The 17,703-nt window shown below is 43.8% G+C and overlaps 3 protein-coding genes across 5 annotated transcripts in view; all 3 read right to left on the minus strand.

Moving 5' to 3' along the window:
* Window positions 1-683: 683 nt before the first annotated feature.
* On the minus strand, window positions 684-2,640 carry LOC113592212 (zona pellucida sperm-binding protein 3-like). The gene is made up of 8 exons (XM_027032998.3): window positions 2,065-2,640; window positions 1,875-1,993; window positions 1,690-1,793; window positions 1,439-1,616; window positions 1,242-1,359; window positions 1,074-1,159; window positions 905-996; window positions 684-771 (listed from the first exon to the last, which is right to left on the minus strand). Exons 1-8 carry the CDS (start codon window positions 2,632-2,634, stop codon window positions 719-721), a joined length of 1,320 nt encoding a protein of 439 aa, XP_026888799.2. The 5' UTR covers window positions 2,635-2,640; the 3' UTR covers window positions 684-718.
* A 10,096-nt stretch (window positions 2,641-12,736) lies between these two features.
* On the minus strand, window positions 12,737-14,675 carry LOC145653809 (zona pellucida sperm-binding protein 3-like). The gene is made up of 8 exons (XM_081708055.1): window positions 14,100-14,675; window positions 13,910-14,028; window positions 13,725-13,828; window positions 13,474-13,651; window positions 13,277-13,394; window positions 13,109-13,194; window positions 12,940-13,031; window positions 12,737-12,806 (listed from the first exon to the last, which is right to left on the minus strand). Exons 1-8 carry the CDS (start codon window positions 14,667-14,669, stop codon window positions 12,754-12,756), a joined length of 1,320 nt encoding a protein of 439 aa, XP_081564181.1. The 5' UTR covers window positions 14,670-14,675; the 3' UTR covers window positions 12,737-12,753.
* A 2,847-nt stretch (window positions 14,676-17,522) lies between these two features.
* ddx42 (DEAD (Asp-Glu-Ala-Asp) box helicase 42) overlaps window positions 17,523-17,703 on the minus strand; it is a 15,884-nt gene continuing 15,703 nt past the window's right edge. For all 3 annotated transcript variants that reach the window (XM_035533040.2, XM_035533047.2, XM_081711225.1), the window contains one exon: window positions 17,523-17,703. This exon is cut by the window's right edge and continues 1,283 nt beyond it. The gene's annotated coding sequence lies outside the window, so the exon portion shown is untranslated.

Genomic DNA, 17,703 nt, shown 5'->3' on the forward strand with positions numbered 1-17,703 from the left:
TGATAATGAGGGGACTACTGCCTAGTACACTGAGCTATGATGGGTGGAGATGCTGACTCACCAGCTAGACTTGTGTAAAGAGAGCTTGCTATGGCATTCATTTTATTTGGAGAAATTCTTCCAGATGTATACAAATTCTTCTTTAACCATGCATTTGAAATCTTTACTCAAAATCCTTCCAAAACTTGCTGTCTGCATTATGGAAATGGTTCCCAAATATTTGACTTCCTTCTTTACCAGTATGCCAGATGGTTCAATTTTGTGAAGCGTTTGAATAGCTCCCTAATCCACCATTTGATGTTAGAGCATCCTTAAAGAAGCTGGACTGCAATTTACTAACATGTCAACTTGATGTGGATTATAAATTAAACTGCCATTCTATATACATTTTTTAGATTCTCCCCTGGAGTAGTCAAGCTAGACATTTGCCCAAAACCTGAGCTTTAGCCATTCTAGTTCATCAGCCACACCCCCTGATGTCAAGGCAGTGTTCTCCCATTCTTGAGGCCAATATACACCTCAGTACCAAGTTAGGATTCTCAGGGCAGTTAAACCTTGCCTAGTCTGCCATTCTGCAGACAAAGCTCACAGCCAAGGAGAGCACCAAGAACAGCTCACAATGAAGTTAACCTAGACTGGGCTCATCACTACAATTGCACATCAACCCAGGAAACAAATTACAATTTATTTATTCATCATCAAGTCATTGGACCATCAGTCACTCCTTAACCATGATGGGACCAAGGGTTACGTCTCCTTCCAGCTGTGTACCTGCAAAAAGGGGAACATTTAGGCTGGGCTTAGAAATGCTGCATCACCTCTAATCAACCCCCCCACCACCACCACCCTGTCCAAGAAGAATCAGGAGTTTAAGCTAGGGCAAGGCACAACAACCTGCTCATACCTCTGTCCACAGACAAATCCCTTCCCTCCCAGAAGCCACAGGTTGTGTCACAACAGCCACACACCCGGTTGTCACCATATGCTGCAGTCCACCTGTGAAGTCAAAATATTCACGCTTACCAGTTTGGCCTCACCAGTGCCCTGCTAGTTTCAATGCCACAGCAATATACCTGTTGCCAGAGAAGGAACAAGCTTTGTGCTCAGCATCAGCAGGGAGAGACGCTGCAGTTGCCTTCATAAAGCATGTGAAGTAGATCTGTAGAGAAAATGGTTACATATCGAGTTCAGCCCGCCAGTCGTTCTAGTCACTGCCCTACCAAACAAACAAGGTCACCTACCAAGCCACTGTTGTCCTGCTGAAACTTGAATGCCTCCAGATGAAATCGCAGCCGGTCTGCTTCAGTTTGGGGCAGGAAGTGAGACTGGGAACCTGTGAGCTTAGCATCAATCAAGCACCTGCAATCATTTGTGCAGTCAGACCTCAGCTACTTCAGCACCAAAGCCACCTCACCAAGCCCACAAGGAAGCCACTCACCCATACTCCTCAATGAAGGCATATCTAGGGACTGCATTCACATCAGGGACCACAGTGGCCACACAGCTGTCCACATACACACGAAGGGGCACATGGTAGAACTGAATTACAGATGCCTCAACATTGATGACATCGTTCAGGAAGTACTGGTTGGAGACCCTTTCAGATTGCCAGTCATCTGGAGAAGAAACCTCATTACGTACAATTCAGTCAAAACTCATCTGTAGGTCTGGGATGGTCATGGTACAAACCTGCCATGAGCCTCAGGGAGAAGACAAGTTGTTCCTCAGCAACTTGGGTAGAAGCATATGGTATCCAAGCAGGCATCAGAGCATTGCTGCTTACGTTGTGCCGCCTGCAAAGCATTTGACGGCCATCAGTTTGAACACAGCCTTCCAAATAATACTGAACACCACCAATGGTAAAGGTCCAATACCTTGGATAATGACACTCAATATGGGTCACAGCACCAACAGTTCTCACAACAGGAGTGTGAGCAAGAGTCACTGGAACATAGCGGAGCAGGAAGACGTAGACCAGCTCATCCTGGGTCATCTGTTAAGAAAGAAGTGGCATCAGCTGCCTGCAGGTTTACAGCAGCACTAAGTCACTTCATAGAGACTCACAATTGTAGTACTGTTGCAGGCCTGCAGTGCCAATTGAAAGATGAGGACTTGAGCAGCACTGTCCTCCCCAGTGACAGCACATCCTCCCAAGGTGAGGTCAGCGGGATTTATCAGCTCACCAGTACCAAACAGGTCTCTCTTGACCTCCACGTATACCTCATTCTCACCACACTCTGCTGCTATACTCTCAGCAGCAGCAGGTTGGGGCATCTCAAACTGTACTGGGGGCTGTCTGGCTGGTAGCTGTGGTTCCTGAGGAAAGTGCCAAGTCACCTGCTTCACAGGACCCTGTAATTCTTGTTGGGACTGAAGATTGAAATGCTGCTGCACAGGTATCTGTACAGGATTCCTAGACTGCTGGCCAAGTGAGGCTTGGGCAGGTCCTGTGGGTTTAGAAGTATGGGACCCCTGAGAAGACACTCCAGTAACTGTTTGCTGTCCTGCTTGTACTGGATGTTTAAACTGAAGTCCTGATGGTACTTGGATTTTGTTCATTCCTTGCCATTGTGCTAGTGTTGAGCCAAAAGCAACCAGCAGAAGCAGCATAAATCCAACTTCACATAAAACCATTGTTATCCAAACAGCAGACCCCACAAACATACAAGTGCTTACAATTTCATTTATATATGCAATATTGTCCACTTTCAGCTCCACCTCCTGTTAATAAGCTTAATGTCACTCTGGACCTGTTGAGCGACTTATTACTCTGACTCACAGCTGACAGTAATCAACATTCTACTCCTCTTGATTCATTTAGACAATGGATCTAATTGACTAGATACATGAAAGGACCTAAGTGATGATGGAGTTTCAGACACAAGTTTAGTAATGGTGGACCATTTGGAAAAGAAAAAAAATGTATGTAATTTTGGTCACAAATTCACAATTTTCTATCATCAGGTAATACTACCCTACACCACTGTAACATATAACAAATCTTTACATTTACGGCATTTAGCAGACGCTGTTCTCCAGAGTGACTTATAATTATGACTCAGTACAACTTGAGCAATTGAGGGTTAAGGGCCTTGCTCAGGGGCCCAACACTGGCAATAGTAGGGATTGAACCAGCAACCATCCAATTACAAGTCAAGTAGCTTAACCTGACCTCTGAGCTCGTCTTGGGTTGCTGTGCTATATTTTGTGTAAGTTACTTTGTCCATTCTCCAAATACAGGACAATAAATATGGTTCTTTTGAAGCAGGGGTACTGTCCACATGCAATACAGAGAAAAATAAAGAGAAACTACTCGTTATTTGTTTTGTGATAAATTGTTTATTCAAATTCAATGAAATTTCCTATAAATTCGAGTATAGCCTGACATGGCCTTAATTTACCAAAGTTTAGCTCAACTAAAAGGGGACTCAAGGCAAATTTTAGTAGCACTGTTTGAGGCTGATTCAGACATGTAAACGCTTTGATAAAGTGACAGACTCAAAGTTCTTGTGAAATTTTGTGACACTTCTTGCAGTACCACAAGCCAGCTTTATGACACCAAAAGTAAACATGAGTAACAACTGAAGAAGGTGGGTGGGAGAAGATGGTTTTAAAGAAATGTGCATGTTTGAAGTCACAATTTCCATGTTTTGCAGATCAATCATGTAATTATGCTTGGTTGGGGAGATTTATGTGTCCTGAAAATGTATAAGAAACATCTCTTCATCTTTCCAAAAATGTAGTAGCGTTACTCTGTCGTCATTTTGTTTGTTTTTGGATCATAAAGTTGGCAGTGGATTGACCTAAGCATATATAGGTCTGAGTGTACCTTTCTGTTGCACTTGTCTCACGTTGTTGTGTTGTTTTTTGACACTTATGTACACCTTTGCACTGGGCTGATTTACTATTGTTTAGTAAGCTTTTACATCTTGTTACAATGTATACAAATTATATGAAAGAATGATAATAAAACCTAAACTTGAACTTGTAATAGATGTACTGAATAGAAGGCAGCTGGACACCACTGACACTGATAATACCAGTTATTGATGCAGCTGGTCAGGACACTCTCAATGACACCTCTGTAAAAGGGGGTGAGGAGGAATTTTTGATTGAGTACCACTCAGCAGCTGCAGGAAGTTGCTGGGCCTTTTGGCCAGGGATGTATTGTTCAGAGATCAATTGTGTTTTATCCACACAGAGAGACAGAACCTGCACACCAGTTCAATAACTGCTCCATTATTACTCTGTAGGGTGAAGTGATAATTAGTTCAAGTGGTTGAAATGTCTGTTAGCGGTTGGAGGAGTTCATATACCTATCCTATGTATACATTTTGCATTTACATTTACGGCACTTAGCAGACGTTCTTATCCCAAACGACTTACAAAAGTACTTTGTCATTTAATCACAGAATATATCCTAGTACAGTACAGTAAGTTAGAATCAAACATACCTATTAACTAGAATACTGTAGAATACAGGGATGAATGCTGATACCTAGAAGTACAAAATACATAAGGTCTATCTTAAACAATGATAATTGATATAAACAATAAGTGCTAGAGTTTGTTAAACAACACAAACAATACCCTACAATAAGTATTCATTTAGGCAGTCAATATGGGAGCAGTGTCAGTTGTCCTTTAAACATTCTGCAAATAGATGGGTCTTCAGTCTGCGTTTGAAGACTGCAAGGGACTCTGCTGTCCGGACAGCAAGTGGGAGTTCATTCCACCATCTTGGAGCCAGGACAGAAAATAGTCTCGATGCTTGTCGTCCATGAGACCTGAAGCAAGGTATTTCCAGCCGAGCCGTAGTTGAGGTTCGAAGTACTCGAGGTACGGATCGGGCTTTGACCATTGACCTCATGTATAAAGGGGCTGGTCCATTTTTGGCTTTGTAGGCAAGCATCAAGGTTTTAAATCTGATGCGTGCAGCTACAGGGAGCCAATGAAGGGAGCACAGCAGTGGAGTAACATGCGTGAACTTGGGAAGATTGAAGAGCAGTCGTGCTGTTGCATTCTGGACAATTTGTAAAGGTTTGATGGCTCTTAGAGGAAGACCACTAAGTAGTGAGTTGCAGTAGTCTAGTTTTGAGATCACAAGAGACTGCACAAGCACCTGCGTAGCTTCCTGCGAGAGAAAGGGTCGAATCCTTTGTATGTTACAAAGGAGGAATTTGCAAGACCGGGTTAGATTAGAAACATGCGTTGAGAACGACAACTGGTTGTCCAAAGTTACACCCAGGCTACGGGCAGCTTCGAATGGTGATCTCAGGGAGTTCTCAAAGGAAACAGTGAGGTCATGGTAAGGGTTGGGAGTACCTGGGATGAACAGAAGCTCGGTTTTACTGGGGTTGAGCTTCAAGTGGTGGGCTGTCATCCATGACTGTTACGAACCCCAGGAACAACCATCAGCCCAGCACAGTCATGCCCATTCGCACCCACCCTTGATCTGACTCACCGGAATTCTAGCACACACCCGATTCCCATTCCCCTCATTACCATCCCCTTTATAAGCTTCCCTTGCCCGTGCACACGTTGCGAAGGCTTGTTCCCATGTGGCGTACCGAGCGTTTCCTCATCCTGTGTGATTTCCTGGTTACTGACTCCTGCTTGCCTTCTAGACTTCGTCTCCTGCCTGACAGCTCCTGAACACTACCCTGTGCATTGACCTCGGAACGACCTGACTGCGCTTACCCGTGTTACTAAACATATCTGTTTGATTGCAAGAATAAACCTCTGCAACTGGATCAACTTCAACGTGTGTGCAGTCGTTACAGAATACTTCGCCATTATCATGGATCCAGCGGAGGTACAAAACAGACTGGTCCAGCATGAGGTTTCCATGGCCGAGCTACGCCAAACCGTTCAGAGACTTTCCACAGGTCGTACTTACCGTGACTTCGGTGACTCCTTCGCCGTCCACCGCAGTTACTCATTGCATTCCCGTGGCCGTCCCAGAACGATTCGATGTCTCTCCAGATCGATGCAAGAACTTTCTGATGCAGTGTTCCATGTATTTCTCCCATTATTCCACGCAGTTGATCACCGACAAGGACCGTGTACAGTTTGTGCTATCGCTGCTAACTGGTGAGGCAGGGGCTTGGGGAACCGCCCTCTGGGATAGCCAGGGCCCTATGTTACAGTCTGAAATGGAATTCCACAAACTTTTCAAGGCTGTGTTCGCTCGTCCTGCGAGTGTTCAGGATCCCGGAACTATTTTATGCGAGATACGTGAAGGGAGGCACACGGCAGCTGACTACGCCCGGGAATTCCGTACGGTCGCCGCCGGCAGTGGCTGGAGCGAGACGGCGTTGAAAACCGTCTTTCGGGACTCCAGACGGAACTCGCATGCCGAGGGGAGTCGACTACACTGACTAGAAAGACAAGGCACCCCACCTCGACTGCGCCCTTGTGCCTTCTACTCCAAGAAACTACAGCCCGCCGAGAGGAACTATGATGTAGGGAACCGGGAACTTCTCGCGGTCAAACTTGCACTTGAGCAATGGAGACACTGGTTAGAAGGGGCTGAACATCCCTTCTTGGTATACACGGACCATCGGAACCTGGAGTAACTACAGTCTGCTCGACGACTCAGCCCAAGGCAAGCTAGGTGGCCATTGTTCTTCTCCAGGTTTAACTTCACTGTGTCTTCTAGACCTGGTTCCAAGAATCAAAAGGCAGATTCCATGTCGCGCATCCATGATAAGGGGGCGACCAACCCAACTCCAGAGACCATCTTACCTAGTAGTTGCTTCCTAGCTCCCATACGGTGGGGCTTCCAGGATGACCTGGAGAATGCATTAAAGGATAACCCTAGTCCAGAGGAATGCCCCCCACGGAGGCAATATGTTCCAGCTTCCCTCAGAGGAACATTGCTAGAATGGGCTCATACGACCTTATGTAACGGACATCCTGGTATCACTCGCACCACACGCATGTTGTCCCGTACGTTTTGGTAACCCTTCCTTCATGACGATGCATGAGACTACATAATGTCTTGTGTAGTCTCTGCTCAGTCTCGCACCCCTCGCTCTCTCCCTTCTGGGAAGTTACAGCCCCTGCCTGTGCCACATCGCCCTTGGACACACATCGCTCACAGACTTACCGGCCTCTGAGGGGAACACTGTTATATTGGTAGTAGTGGACAGGTTTTCGAAGATGTTCCGCCTCATTCCTTTTACTCACTTACCTACAGCCTGGGAAACAGCAGAAGCCATGTTCTCTTTTGTGTTTCGCATATTTGGTCTACCAGAGGAGATCGTGTCCGATCGTGGTTCGCAATTCACGTCGCAGGGCTGGAAGCGGTTTTGTAGGAAGGTAGCCATAACTACGAATCTCTCCTCTGGCCACCATCCCCAGTCCAACGGGGAGGTCGAACGCGTTAATCAAGAGGTTGGAAGGTTCCTCCGTCAGTACTGTACGTCACAATCTGACTGGCACAAATTCCTCCCTTGGACGGAATACGCCCGCAATTCACTCACGCACTCCTCCACTCAGCTCGCCCCGTTTCAATGCATCTACGGTTATCAACCGGCCCTCTTCCCATGGGATGACTCCCCCATGGACATACAAGCATTGGACCAGTGGTTTCAGCAGAGCTCCTGGACATGGGAGGTCACCCACGTCCACTTGCAGAGGGCTTTGCGCACCCAGCAAATGTTTGGCAATCGTCACCGTAACCCCAACCTACAACTGCATCCTGGTCAGAGGGTCTGGGTCTCGACACTCCACATTAGATTTGGACTACACAGCAAGAAACTAAGTCACCGGTACATCAGTCCATTCAAGGTACTTCAACAGGTCAAGCCCGTGTCCTACAAGCTACAGCTTCCCCCCAGGTATAGAATGAATCCCACCTTCCATGTGTCTCTGTTAAAACCTGTGCACTATAGTCCTTTGTCTGCTGCCACAACACCCATCAACCCTCCTGCCCCCGTCGAGATCGACGGTGAGCCGGCCTATGCCATCTGTGCGTTGTGGGATTCCCGGAGACGTAACGGAACCCTTCAGTACCTCGTCGATTGGGAGGGCTATGGCCCTGAGGAGCAATCGTGGGTCCCCAGGGCAGATGTTCCGGACCCCTCTGTGCTTGCGGACTTCCATGCTGCTCACCCTGATCGTCCGGGCCCTCAGGGCCCGGGTAGGCCTAGGACTACCCGTCCTCGGGCATCGGGTGCCGGCCGTCAGATGGGGGGTATTGTTGCGAACCCCCGGAACAACCATCAGCCCTGCACAGTCATGCCCATTCGCACCCACCCTTGATCTGACTCACCGGAATTCTAGCACACACCTGATTCCCATTCCCTTCATTACCATCCCCATTATAAGCTTCCCTTGCCCGTATTGTTCCCGTGTGGCGTACCGAGCGTTTCCTCATCCTGTGTGCTTTCCTGCTTACTGACTCCTGCTTGCCTTCTAGACTTCAACTCCTGCCTGACCCTCGGACACCTCCTGAACACTACCCTGTGCATCAACCTCGGACCGACCTGACAACGCTTACCAGTCTTAATAAACGTATCTGTTTGATTGCAAGAATAAACCTCTGCAACTGGATCCACTTCAATGTTTGTGCAATCGTTACAATGACGCAATGTCAGTCAAACATGCTGAGATGTGTCTGTAGACCTGTGTGCCAGAGGGTGGAAAAGAAAGTAATAATTGAGTAGGAGAAACCATGAGAAGATTTTACATCCCCTAGAGAATGAGTATACAAAGAGAAGAGAAGGGGGCCTAAAACTGAGCCTTGTGGAGCACCAGGGGAGAGTCTACATGGTTTGGATGTGGATCCTCTCCATGTCACCTGATAGGACCGTCCCTCCGGATAGGACTGAAACCATCTTCAAACAGAGCCAGTAACACCAAGCCTGGAGAGAACAGAGAGAAGCATGTTGTGGTTCACTGTGTCAAAGGCTGCTGAAAGGTCTAGAAGAATCAAACCAGATGACAGTTTGGCAGCTTCAGAAGCATAAAGTTTCTCACTCACTGCTATGAGGGCCGTTTCTGTAGAATGTGCCGGTTTGTAGCCAGACTGATTGGGATCATGCAGCTGGTTCTGGGTGAGAAAAAGAGACAATTGGTTATAAACTGCTCATTCAAGGGTTTTTGAGAGGAAAGAGAGAAGTGATACCGGTCTGTAGTTGGTAACGCTGTAGCTGTCAAGTGAGGCCTTCTTGGGGACTGGAACCACCCTGCCGGTTTTGAACGCAGTAGGCACGTGTCCAGAAGATAAGGAGTTGTTGATGATGACAGAGATGAAAGGAAGCAGATCTCTTGTGATTGTCTGGAACAGAGCGGAAGTAATTGGATCCAGCGGACACGTAGTCGGATTGCTGGAAGTCAGGAGCTGAAGAATTTCATCTGAGGACAGAGGAGAAAAAGAAGTCAGAGAGTGGGATGTTGGGGAATGCACATTGGTTGGAGGAGTGGGGACAGAGGAAAAGGACTGGTTTGCTGGTTTGCTGCAACCTTCTCCTCAAAGAAGGTGATAAAATCCTGTGGAGTAAGAGATGAGGAAGGACGGGGAGGGGGAGGATTAGGGGAATTGGGGAATTGACTCAGAAGGATGTCGAGCTCATCAATGAAGTGATCTAGGGAACCTGGAGGCCGGTGGATGACAATGATATACTATATGTATATGTTTATTTAGGATTATTTTGTCAGGTTTACCCCAGAGGTTTATGCAAAGTTCTTCAATAATTCTGATGAATGCTTCTGTTATTCTGTTTTGTGCCATGGTACGATGTGCTTGATATGTATGGTGTATCTCTCTGGCAGAAGGGTCCATGGTTGAGAGGTGATACAATTCTCTGAGTTGGGGCCTCTGAGGCTGCATTCATCCATCCTCCATCTATCCCCCATCCTGTCTCTCCTTCTCTGTCAGTAATCGCTGTCCCTAAGTCTGACTGCTCTCCTGTGTAGCTAGCCTGACTATTTGATCTGAAGCAAATTCACGTGTGCAAATAAACATAGAGAATCTGAAGATCAATGCAATCCCCTGACTCATCATTGCCAAATTTGTCTACAATTGTCTACAATTCTCTGGACACCACTGACTGGGAGAACATCTGCAGCATACTGCTGCATGCACTGAATGATCTGAGCTTCTTCACAAAGCAGAGTCTGCTCTGTCCTTCCCTGTAGACTGCCTCAGTGTCACACAGTCCAGGCCATGTCCTGGGTTGTTCTGTCAGTTAATTGTTCCACAGCCCACTACTCCAACTGCTACCTGTCAGGGACACACATTCTGAAGACTCTGCTGTTGTATCTGTATGTGCCACTTCTATGGGTTGTACTAGAAGTCAGATGTGTACACTGTGAACAGCGCAGTCTGCACAAACTGTGGTCTGGATGTCTGGTTGTCAGTGATCCTAGTGACAATGGTGGGGTCTATCTCTATGTCCCTTAACTTTTCACCAAGTGGAGGGCAGTGAATTCTGTTAACACTCCCCTCAGTTCCATGCAAATGATGACAGGTCCGACATTTATAGAACCTTTCTAATTGTGGAATTTGCACTGAAAATTCTAACTTCTATAACATTGTAGGAAGTATATATCATCTCTTCCTTCTTGCCTTGGGTTCTCATGGAATCTCCTGAGGATTAGACTGACAATGTGGGGCTCTTCTACACGATGATATGCTGTTCGTGAATTTTCCAATATAGCTGCCCAACAGTACATCTTAAAAAGCGGGATTAGGTTTTTACAAAGGTTACAGCACTTCATAATTTTGGCCTTTGATCAAATCCAAGTCCTCAGAAAACGTCCATCCGACTTGGTTTGTCTGAGCTTCACATTGCTCTTTCGGTTTTTGATTGAACTCTAACAGTAAGATCTACAGCTTCAGGAAATACACCACAATTCAATTATGTCTAATAGGAGAATTGGTAAGAAGTCTTATCTAAGTCTGCCTTTAAGGAATGTATTAAAACTTTCTTAATCCCAGGATTATGCACTGACATTTTTAACATGGTTATAAGGATTCCAGTACTGCATTAGGCTGTAAACCAAACTCCTAGCTATATTTATTGCAATCTTTCACTAGTGGCTGTTTGGATGCACAATTGGCTAAATTTTGGACAGTGCCAATGAACCACTGTTCAATGTTCCACGCTGAAGTCTTACACTGTACATTTGATAAAATAGTTTAAAATAGTATACAATGCAGTAGGTTAAATATTTCAGAATAATTTAGAATAGAAAATCTATTAGCCACAAATAAGGAAATGTCATTCTGGTGATATTTCAGTACAACTACAGACTCTGTCCAAATGTTTGAGCATGCAAAGATTCCACTTCAGTCCTTTTCCCATCCTGAACGCAAAATGCACTTGGCTGTTCTTATTCTTCAAAGCAAGCGATGAACTTTGGTTGTTTACATCTTTGCCAGCACCCGAGAAGTGGCCTATTTAATCAATTGAACGTACTTTACAACCTTTGGGCTTAATGCATTTGTTGACTGCAAAGTCTTTCACTAAAGAAAGTTCAGCCAGATTATGATTATCCCATCCTAATTTCATATGGCATAGATCCTGTGAAATCCTCTTTGCAGCTAAAATCATGCGAGGCATAATTTCTAATGGACCATAGACTAAATTGGCAAGCGAGATTAATCCCTTCTCTGGTTCTTTGAAACAGACCAGAAACAATCCCTCTTGCGTTGAAATTGTATTTACAATATTTCCATACAAACATATACACTATAAGCAACATGAAATAACTGTCCATAGGTTTCTCTAAATAAGGTGACTGACAAAAAAAAACAAAAAAAACAACAAAAAAAAAAAACAGCCCAAGTAGGAGGTTCTAATCCATACACCCACACAACTACCTCTGTAGAGCATGTTTTTGCTGGAAGTAAAGGGTCAGGATCTCCAAACTTGGTTTATTGTAGAGCACTCATATTCCAGTCCTTTCCCAGTCTACACTACACAGTTGTTGGGACCCTGTCTGCTAAGTGACGAGACACAGAGACGAGTACTTTAATCAATAGCTGTTTTGAATACAGATGACATGGGGCTCAACATTTGCTCTGATAATGAGGGGACTACTGCCTAGTACACTGAGCTATGATGGGTGGAGATGCTGACTCACCAGCTAGACTTGTGTAAAGAGAGCTTGCTATGGCATTCATTTTATTTGGAGAAATTCTTCCAGATGTATACAAATTCTTCTTTAACCATGCATTTGAAATCTTTACTCAAAATCCTTCCAAAACTTGCTGTCTGCATTATGGAAATGGTTCCCAAATATTTGACTTCCTTCTTTACCAGTATGCCAGATGGTTCAATTTTGTGAAGCGTTTGAATAGCTCCCTAATCCACCATTTGATGTTAGAGCATCCTTAAAGAAGCTGGACTGCAATTTACTAACATGTCAACTTGATGTGGATTATAAATTAAACTGCCATTCTATATACATTTTTTAGATTCTCCCCTGGAGTAGTCAAGCTAGACATTTGCCCAAAACCTGAGCTTTAGCCATTCTAGTTCATCAGCCACACCCCCTGATGTCAAGGCAGTGTTCTCCCATTCTTGAGGCCAATATACACCTCAGTACCAAGTTAGGATTCTCAGGGCAGTTAAACCTTGCCTAGTCTGCCATTCTGCAGACAAAGCTCACAGCCAAGGAGAGCACCAAGAACAGCTCACAATGAAGTTAACCTAGACTGGGCTCATCACTACAATTGCACATCAACCCAGGAAACAAATTACAATTTATTTATTCATCATCAAGTCATTGGACCATCAGTCACTCCTTAACCATGATGGGACCAAGGGTTACATCTCCTTCCAGCTGTGTACCTGCAAAAAGGGGAACATTTAGGCTGGGCTTAGAAATGCTGCATCACCTCTAATCAACCCCCCCACCACCACCACCCTGTCCAAGAAGAATCAGGAGTTTAAGCTAGGGCAAGGCACAACAACCTGCTCATACCTCTGTCCACAGACAAATCCCTTCCCTCCCAGAAGCCACAGGTTGTGTCACAACAGCCACACACCCGGTTGTCACCATATGCTGCAGTCCACCTGTGAAGTCAAAATATTCACGCTTACCAGTTTGGCCTCACCAGTGCCCTGCTAGTTTCAATGCCACAGCAATATACCTGTTGCCAGAGAAGGAACAAGCTTTGTGCTCAGCATCAGCAGGGAGAGACGCTGCAGTTGCCTTCATAAAGCATGTGAAGTAGATCTGTAGAGAAAATGGTTACATATCGAGTTCAGCCCGCCAGTCGTTCTAGTCACTGCCCTACCAAACAAACAAGGTCACCTACCAAGCCACTGTTGTCCTGCTGAAACTTGAATGCCTCCAGATGAAATCGCAGCCGGTCTGCTTCAGTTTGGGGCAGGAAGTGAGACTGGGAACCTGTGAGCTTAGCATCAATCAAGCACCTGCAATCATTTGTGCAGTCAGACCTCAGCTACTTCAGCACCAAAGCCACCTCACCAAGCCCACAAGGAAGCCACTCACCCATACTCCTCAATGAAGGCATATCTAGGGACTGCATTCACATCAGGGACCACAGTGGCCACACAGCTGTCCACATACACACGAAGGGGCACATGGTAGAACTGAATTACAGATGCCTCAACATTGATGACATCGTTCAGGAAGTACTGGTTGGAGACCCTTTCAGATTGCCAGTCATCTGGAGAAGAAACCTCATTACGTACAATTCAGTCAAAACTCATCTGTAGGTCTGGGATGGTCATGGTACAAACCTGCCATGAGCCTCAGGGAGAAGACAAGTTGTTCCTCAGCAACTTGGGTAGAAGCATATGGTATCCAAGCAGGCATCAGAGCATTGCTGCTTACGTTGTGCCGCCTGCAAAGCATTTGACGGCCATCAGTTTGAACACAGCCTTCCAAATAATACTGAACACCACCAATGGTAAAGGTCCAATACCTTGGATAATGACACTCAATATGGGTCACAGCACCAACAGTTCTCACAACAGGAGTGTGAGCAAGAGTCACTGGAACATAGCGGAGCAGGAAGACGTAGACCAGCTCATCCTGGGTCATCTGTTAAGAAAGAAGTGGCATCAGCTGCCTGCAGGTTTACAGCAGCACTAAGTCACTTCATAGAGACTCACAATTGTAGTACTGTTGCAGGCCTGCAGTGCCAATTGAAAGATGAGGACTTGAGCAGCACTGTCCTCCCCAGTGACAGCACATCCTCCCAAGGTGAGGTCAGCGGGATTTATCAGCTCACCAGTACCAAACAGGTCTCTCTTGACCTCCACGTATACCTCATTCTCACCACACTCTGCTGCTATACTCTCAGCAGCAGCAGGTTGGGGCATCTCAAACTGTACTGGGGGCTGTCTGGCTGGTAGCTGTGGTTCCTGAGGAAAGTGCCAAGTCACCTGCTTCACAGGACCCTGTAATTCTTGTTGGGACTGAAGATTGAAATGCTGCTGCACAGGTATCTGTACAGGATTCCTAGACTGCTGGCCAAGTGAGGCTTGGGCAGGTCCTGTGGGTTTAGAAGTATGGGACCCCTGAGAAGACACTCCAGTAACTGTTTGCTGTCCTGCTTGTACTGGATGTTTAAACTGAAGTCCTGATGGTACTTGGATTTTGTTCATTCCTTGCCATTGTGCTAGTGTTGAGCCAAAAGCAACCAGCAGAAGCAGCATAAATCCAACTTCACATAAAACCATTGTTATCCAAACAGCAGACCCCACAAACATACAAGTGCTTACAATTTCATTTATATATGCAATATTGTCCACTTTCAGCTCCACCTCCTGTTAATAAGCTTAATGTCACTCTGGACCTGTTGAGCGACTTATTACTCTGACTCACAGCTGACAGTAATCAACATTCTACTCCTCTTGATTCATTTAGACAATGGATCTAATTGACTAGATACATGAAAGGACCTAAGTGATGATGGAGTTTCAGACACAAGTTTAGTAATGGTGGACCATTTGGAAAAGAAAAAAAATGTATGTAATTTTGGTCACAAATTCACAATTTTCTATCATCAGGTAATACTACCCTACACCACTGTAACATATAACAAATCTTTACATTTACGGCATTTAGCAGACGCTGTTCTCCAGAGTGACTTATAATTATGACTCAGTACAACTTGAGCAATTGAGGGTTAAGGGCTTTGCTCAGGGGTCTGTATTTAATTTCTGTCACTAATTTTTTATCATCAGGTAATATTAACTTACACCATTCTAACATGTAACAAATTGGTTATTCTGTCTATAACTTCTGGATAAATAATGGAACTCATCTTGTATTGCTTTGTTACTTTTTTGTATGTTGTTTGTCCATTATGTTTTGTGATAAAAGGTTTATTCTAATTTAATCAAATTTTCTACAAATTCAATTGTAGTTTGACATGGTCGGAATTTACCAAAGTTTAACTTGATTTAAAGAAGATCCAAGCGGAATTTTAATTGCACTGTTTCAGGTAGATCCAGATGCTTTGATCAAGTGACAGTCTCAAAGTTTTCAGGAAATTTTGTGACATTTCTTGCAGTAGCAGAAGCCGGCTATGTGACACCAAAACTAAACATGAGGAACGACTGAAGAAGGTTGCTGGGAGAAGGTAGTGGTAAAAAATGTCCATATATCTTGCAGATCAATCGTGAAATTAAGCTCGGCTAGGGAGAGTTATGTCTCCTGAAAATGTGTAAGAAACATATTTCTTTGTCTTTCCAATAATGTTGTAGCTTTCCTCTTTTGTCATTTTGTTTGTTTTTGGTTCAAAATGTTCGCAAGTGCAACATGTTCAGACATGATGTGATCTAAAATGAGACATTTGTCTATTGCCAACTCTGGACCACAGTTGACATGATTTATCAACTATGCGTTTTCTCTACCCTGACACATCAGAGTTAACTTTCATTTACATTAAATTACATTAAAAGCCTGTCTTATTTAGACTGGCACAATTAAGCATCTGGAATGGTTGACCTAAACTGTCAAAATACTGATTATTTGAGCTAGTAATTATTCTAACGCAGCAGCCATACATTATAATTTTAACAAAATCATTTTATAATCTTATAAAACGGTTCATGCCCCATTGTCTGTCTGACACTACCTTTTAAATGACATGTAAATAATCAGCATTGGATAGACACTCTTATTCAAAGCGACATACAAACAATTATTAGTAAACAGCATGTGCACTAGTACAGAGAGCCCAGTCTTTGTATCTATTTGTTGAGACAGCAAAATTATTTTTATTTATACCAAAGATGTATCCAGAGTTAAAATAGTCAAGGAGGTAGGGCATCAGGTACAAAAATGGAGGTGTCAAAATTATACATAATTATGCATCTAAATGGTGCATACATAGAAAGAGTTATTTACAAGAAACAATTTTTATTCCTGCCCAGCTCTTTGGTGTTTCTATGGATAGGAACTGTTAAATTAGATCTAATGTGTTTATAGTTTACTGTAAGGTAGATATGCTAAATGAATAATAAATAATAAGAACATCTTATTAAGATCTAGATCATCAAAATAAATCAGTGTACAGTATGAAGTATGATCATTAAGCTATGTTTAATAAGATACTTAATTAACTACCTATAAAAGAAAAACGCTTGAGACTAACACCATCACAATCTAATGTCATTAGACGTTTACAAAGTTATTTCCAAAACTGGCTTTGAAATGGTTCATAGGCCTATTGATAGCATCTCCTGCATAATATGTTTTATAATCAGTGGCGTGAAACCTTAGCTAACGTACTAATATGAAAGAAATAACGTCTTCATCATGGCCAGAATATACGTTTTATACAGTTGCCTTTACTCCAGATACTGTACCAGGTTAGTTTTGAACATTTCAAATAATAACACGATTATTGTCTTGCCAAATATGCTGTATGCCACTGCCACACAACCTGTTCAAGTGTTGCCAACATGTATACAATTGCTGTGAGTGGAAATGCTGATAACGCAAAGGGCTTTGATTGCACCCTCCCTCACCCAGCCAATACCAAATAACAAGTGTAAACTGCTTTAAGCGTGCACTCATCTGGTAGGAGAAGCCGATTTTTTAAAACCCAGTTGTATTTACCTTTTAAATTTTGGTTGTAGCTCTAAAAACATTACTAAGGTCCAGACCTCCTTGACCTCATAGTGGACTATGGGCATAGTAACTACTCTATTTTTGTTTTTAATTACACTTCACATTTTTGGATTTTAAAATGTTAATATAAATGTTCTTCAAAAAACTGGGTTAATTTTAGTAGCTAATAATAGAGATAACAAAAAGGAGAGTAGCCTAGCAAATCTCTCAATTTTTGTCAAGTGGTGATGCAGTGTGAACACTCAGGCAAAGGTAGTTTACCAAATAAATGGAATGAAAAATGTGACACGATTTAACAGCAAAGGTGCTTAAAATTTATTAATGTAAGGGTAAAGCCTTTGAGATTTATATTATACTGGTACCAGGATCCCACAATGGATGAATGTAATGGAAGAGTTTAGTTCCTTTAATCAAAGCCTATTGTCTATAAGAATGGAGAAGGAAGGAAACAATTATTACAGCACGGTCAACTTTTATTCCAGATTGCTATACCACCAAAACATGGCTTTTTCAATTACATATCTGCATGTACTGTTTGTAAATGCTTATACTTTATAGGTCTGGATAAGATCCAAGTGCTCAAAGGAAGGAGACTATACCATTCTCCAGGTGTTCGACGTAGAGCAACAATGA

The sequence above is a fragment of the Electrophorus electricus genome, chromosome 3, assembly GCF_041902795.1.
Source record: "Electrophorus electricus isolate QZ-2024a chromosome 3, ASM4190279v1, whole genome shotgun sequence".
NCBI lineage: Eukaryota > Metazoa > Chordata > Actinopteri > Gymnotiformes > Gymnotidae > Electrophorus > Electrophorus electricus.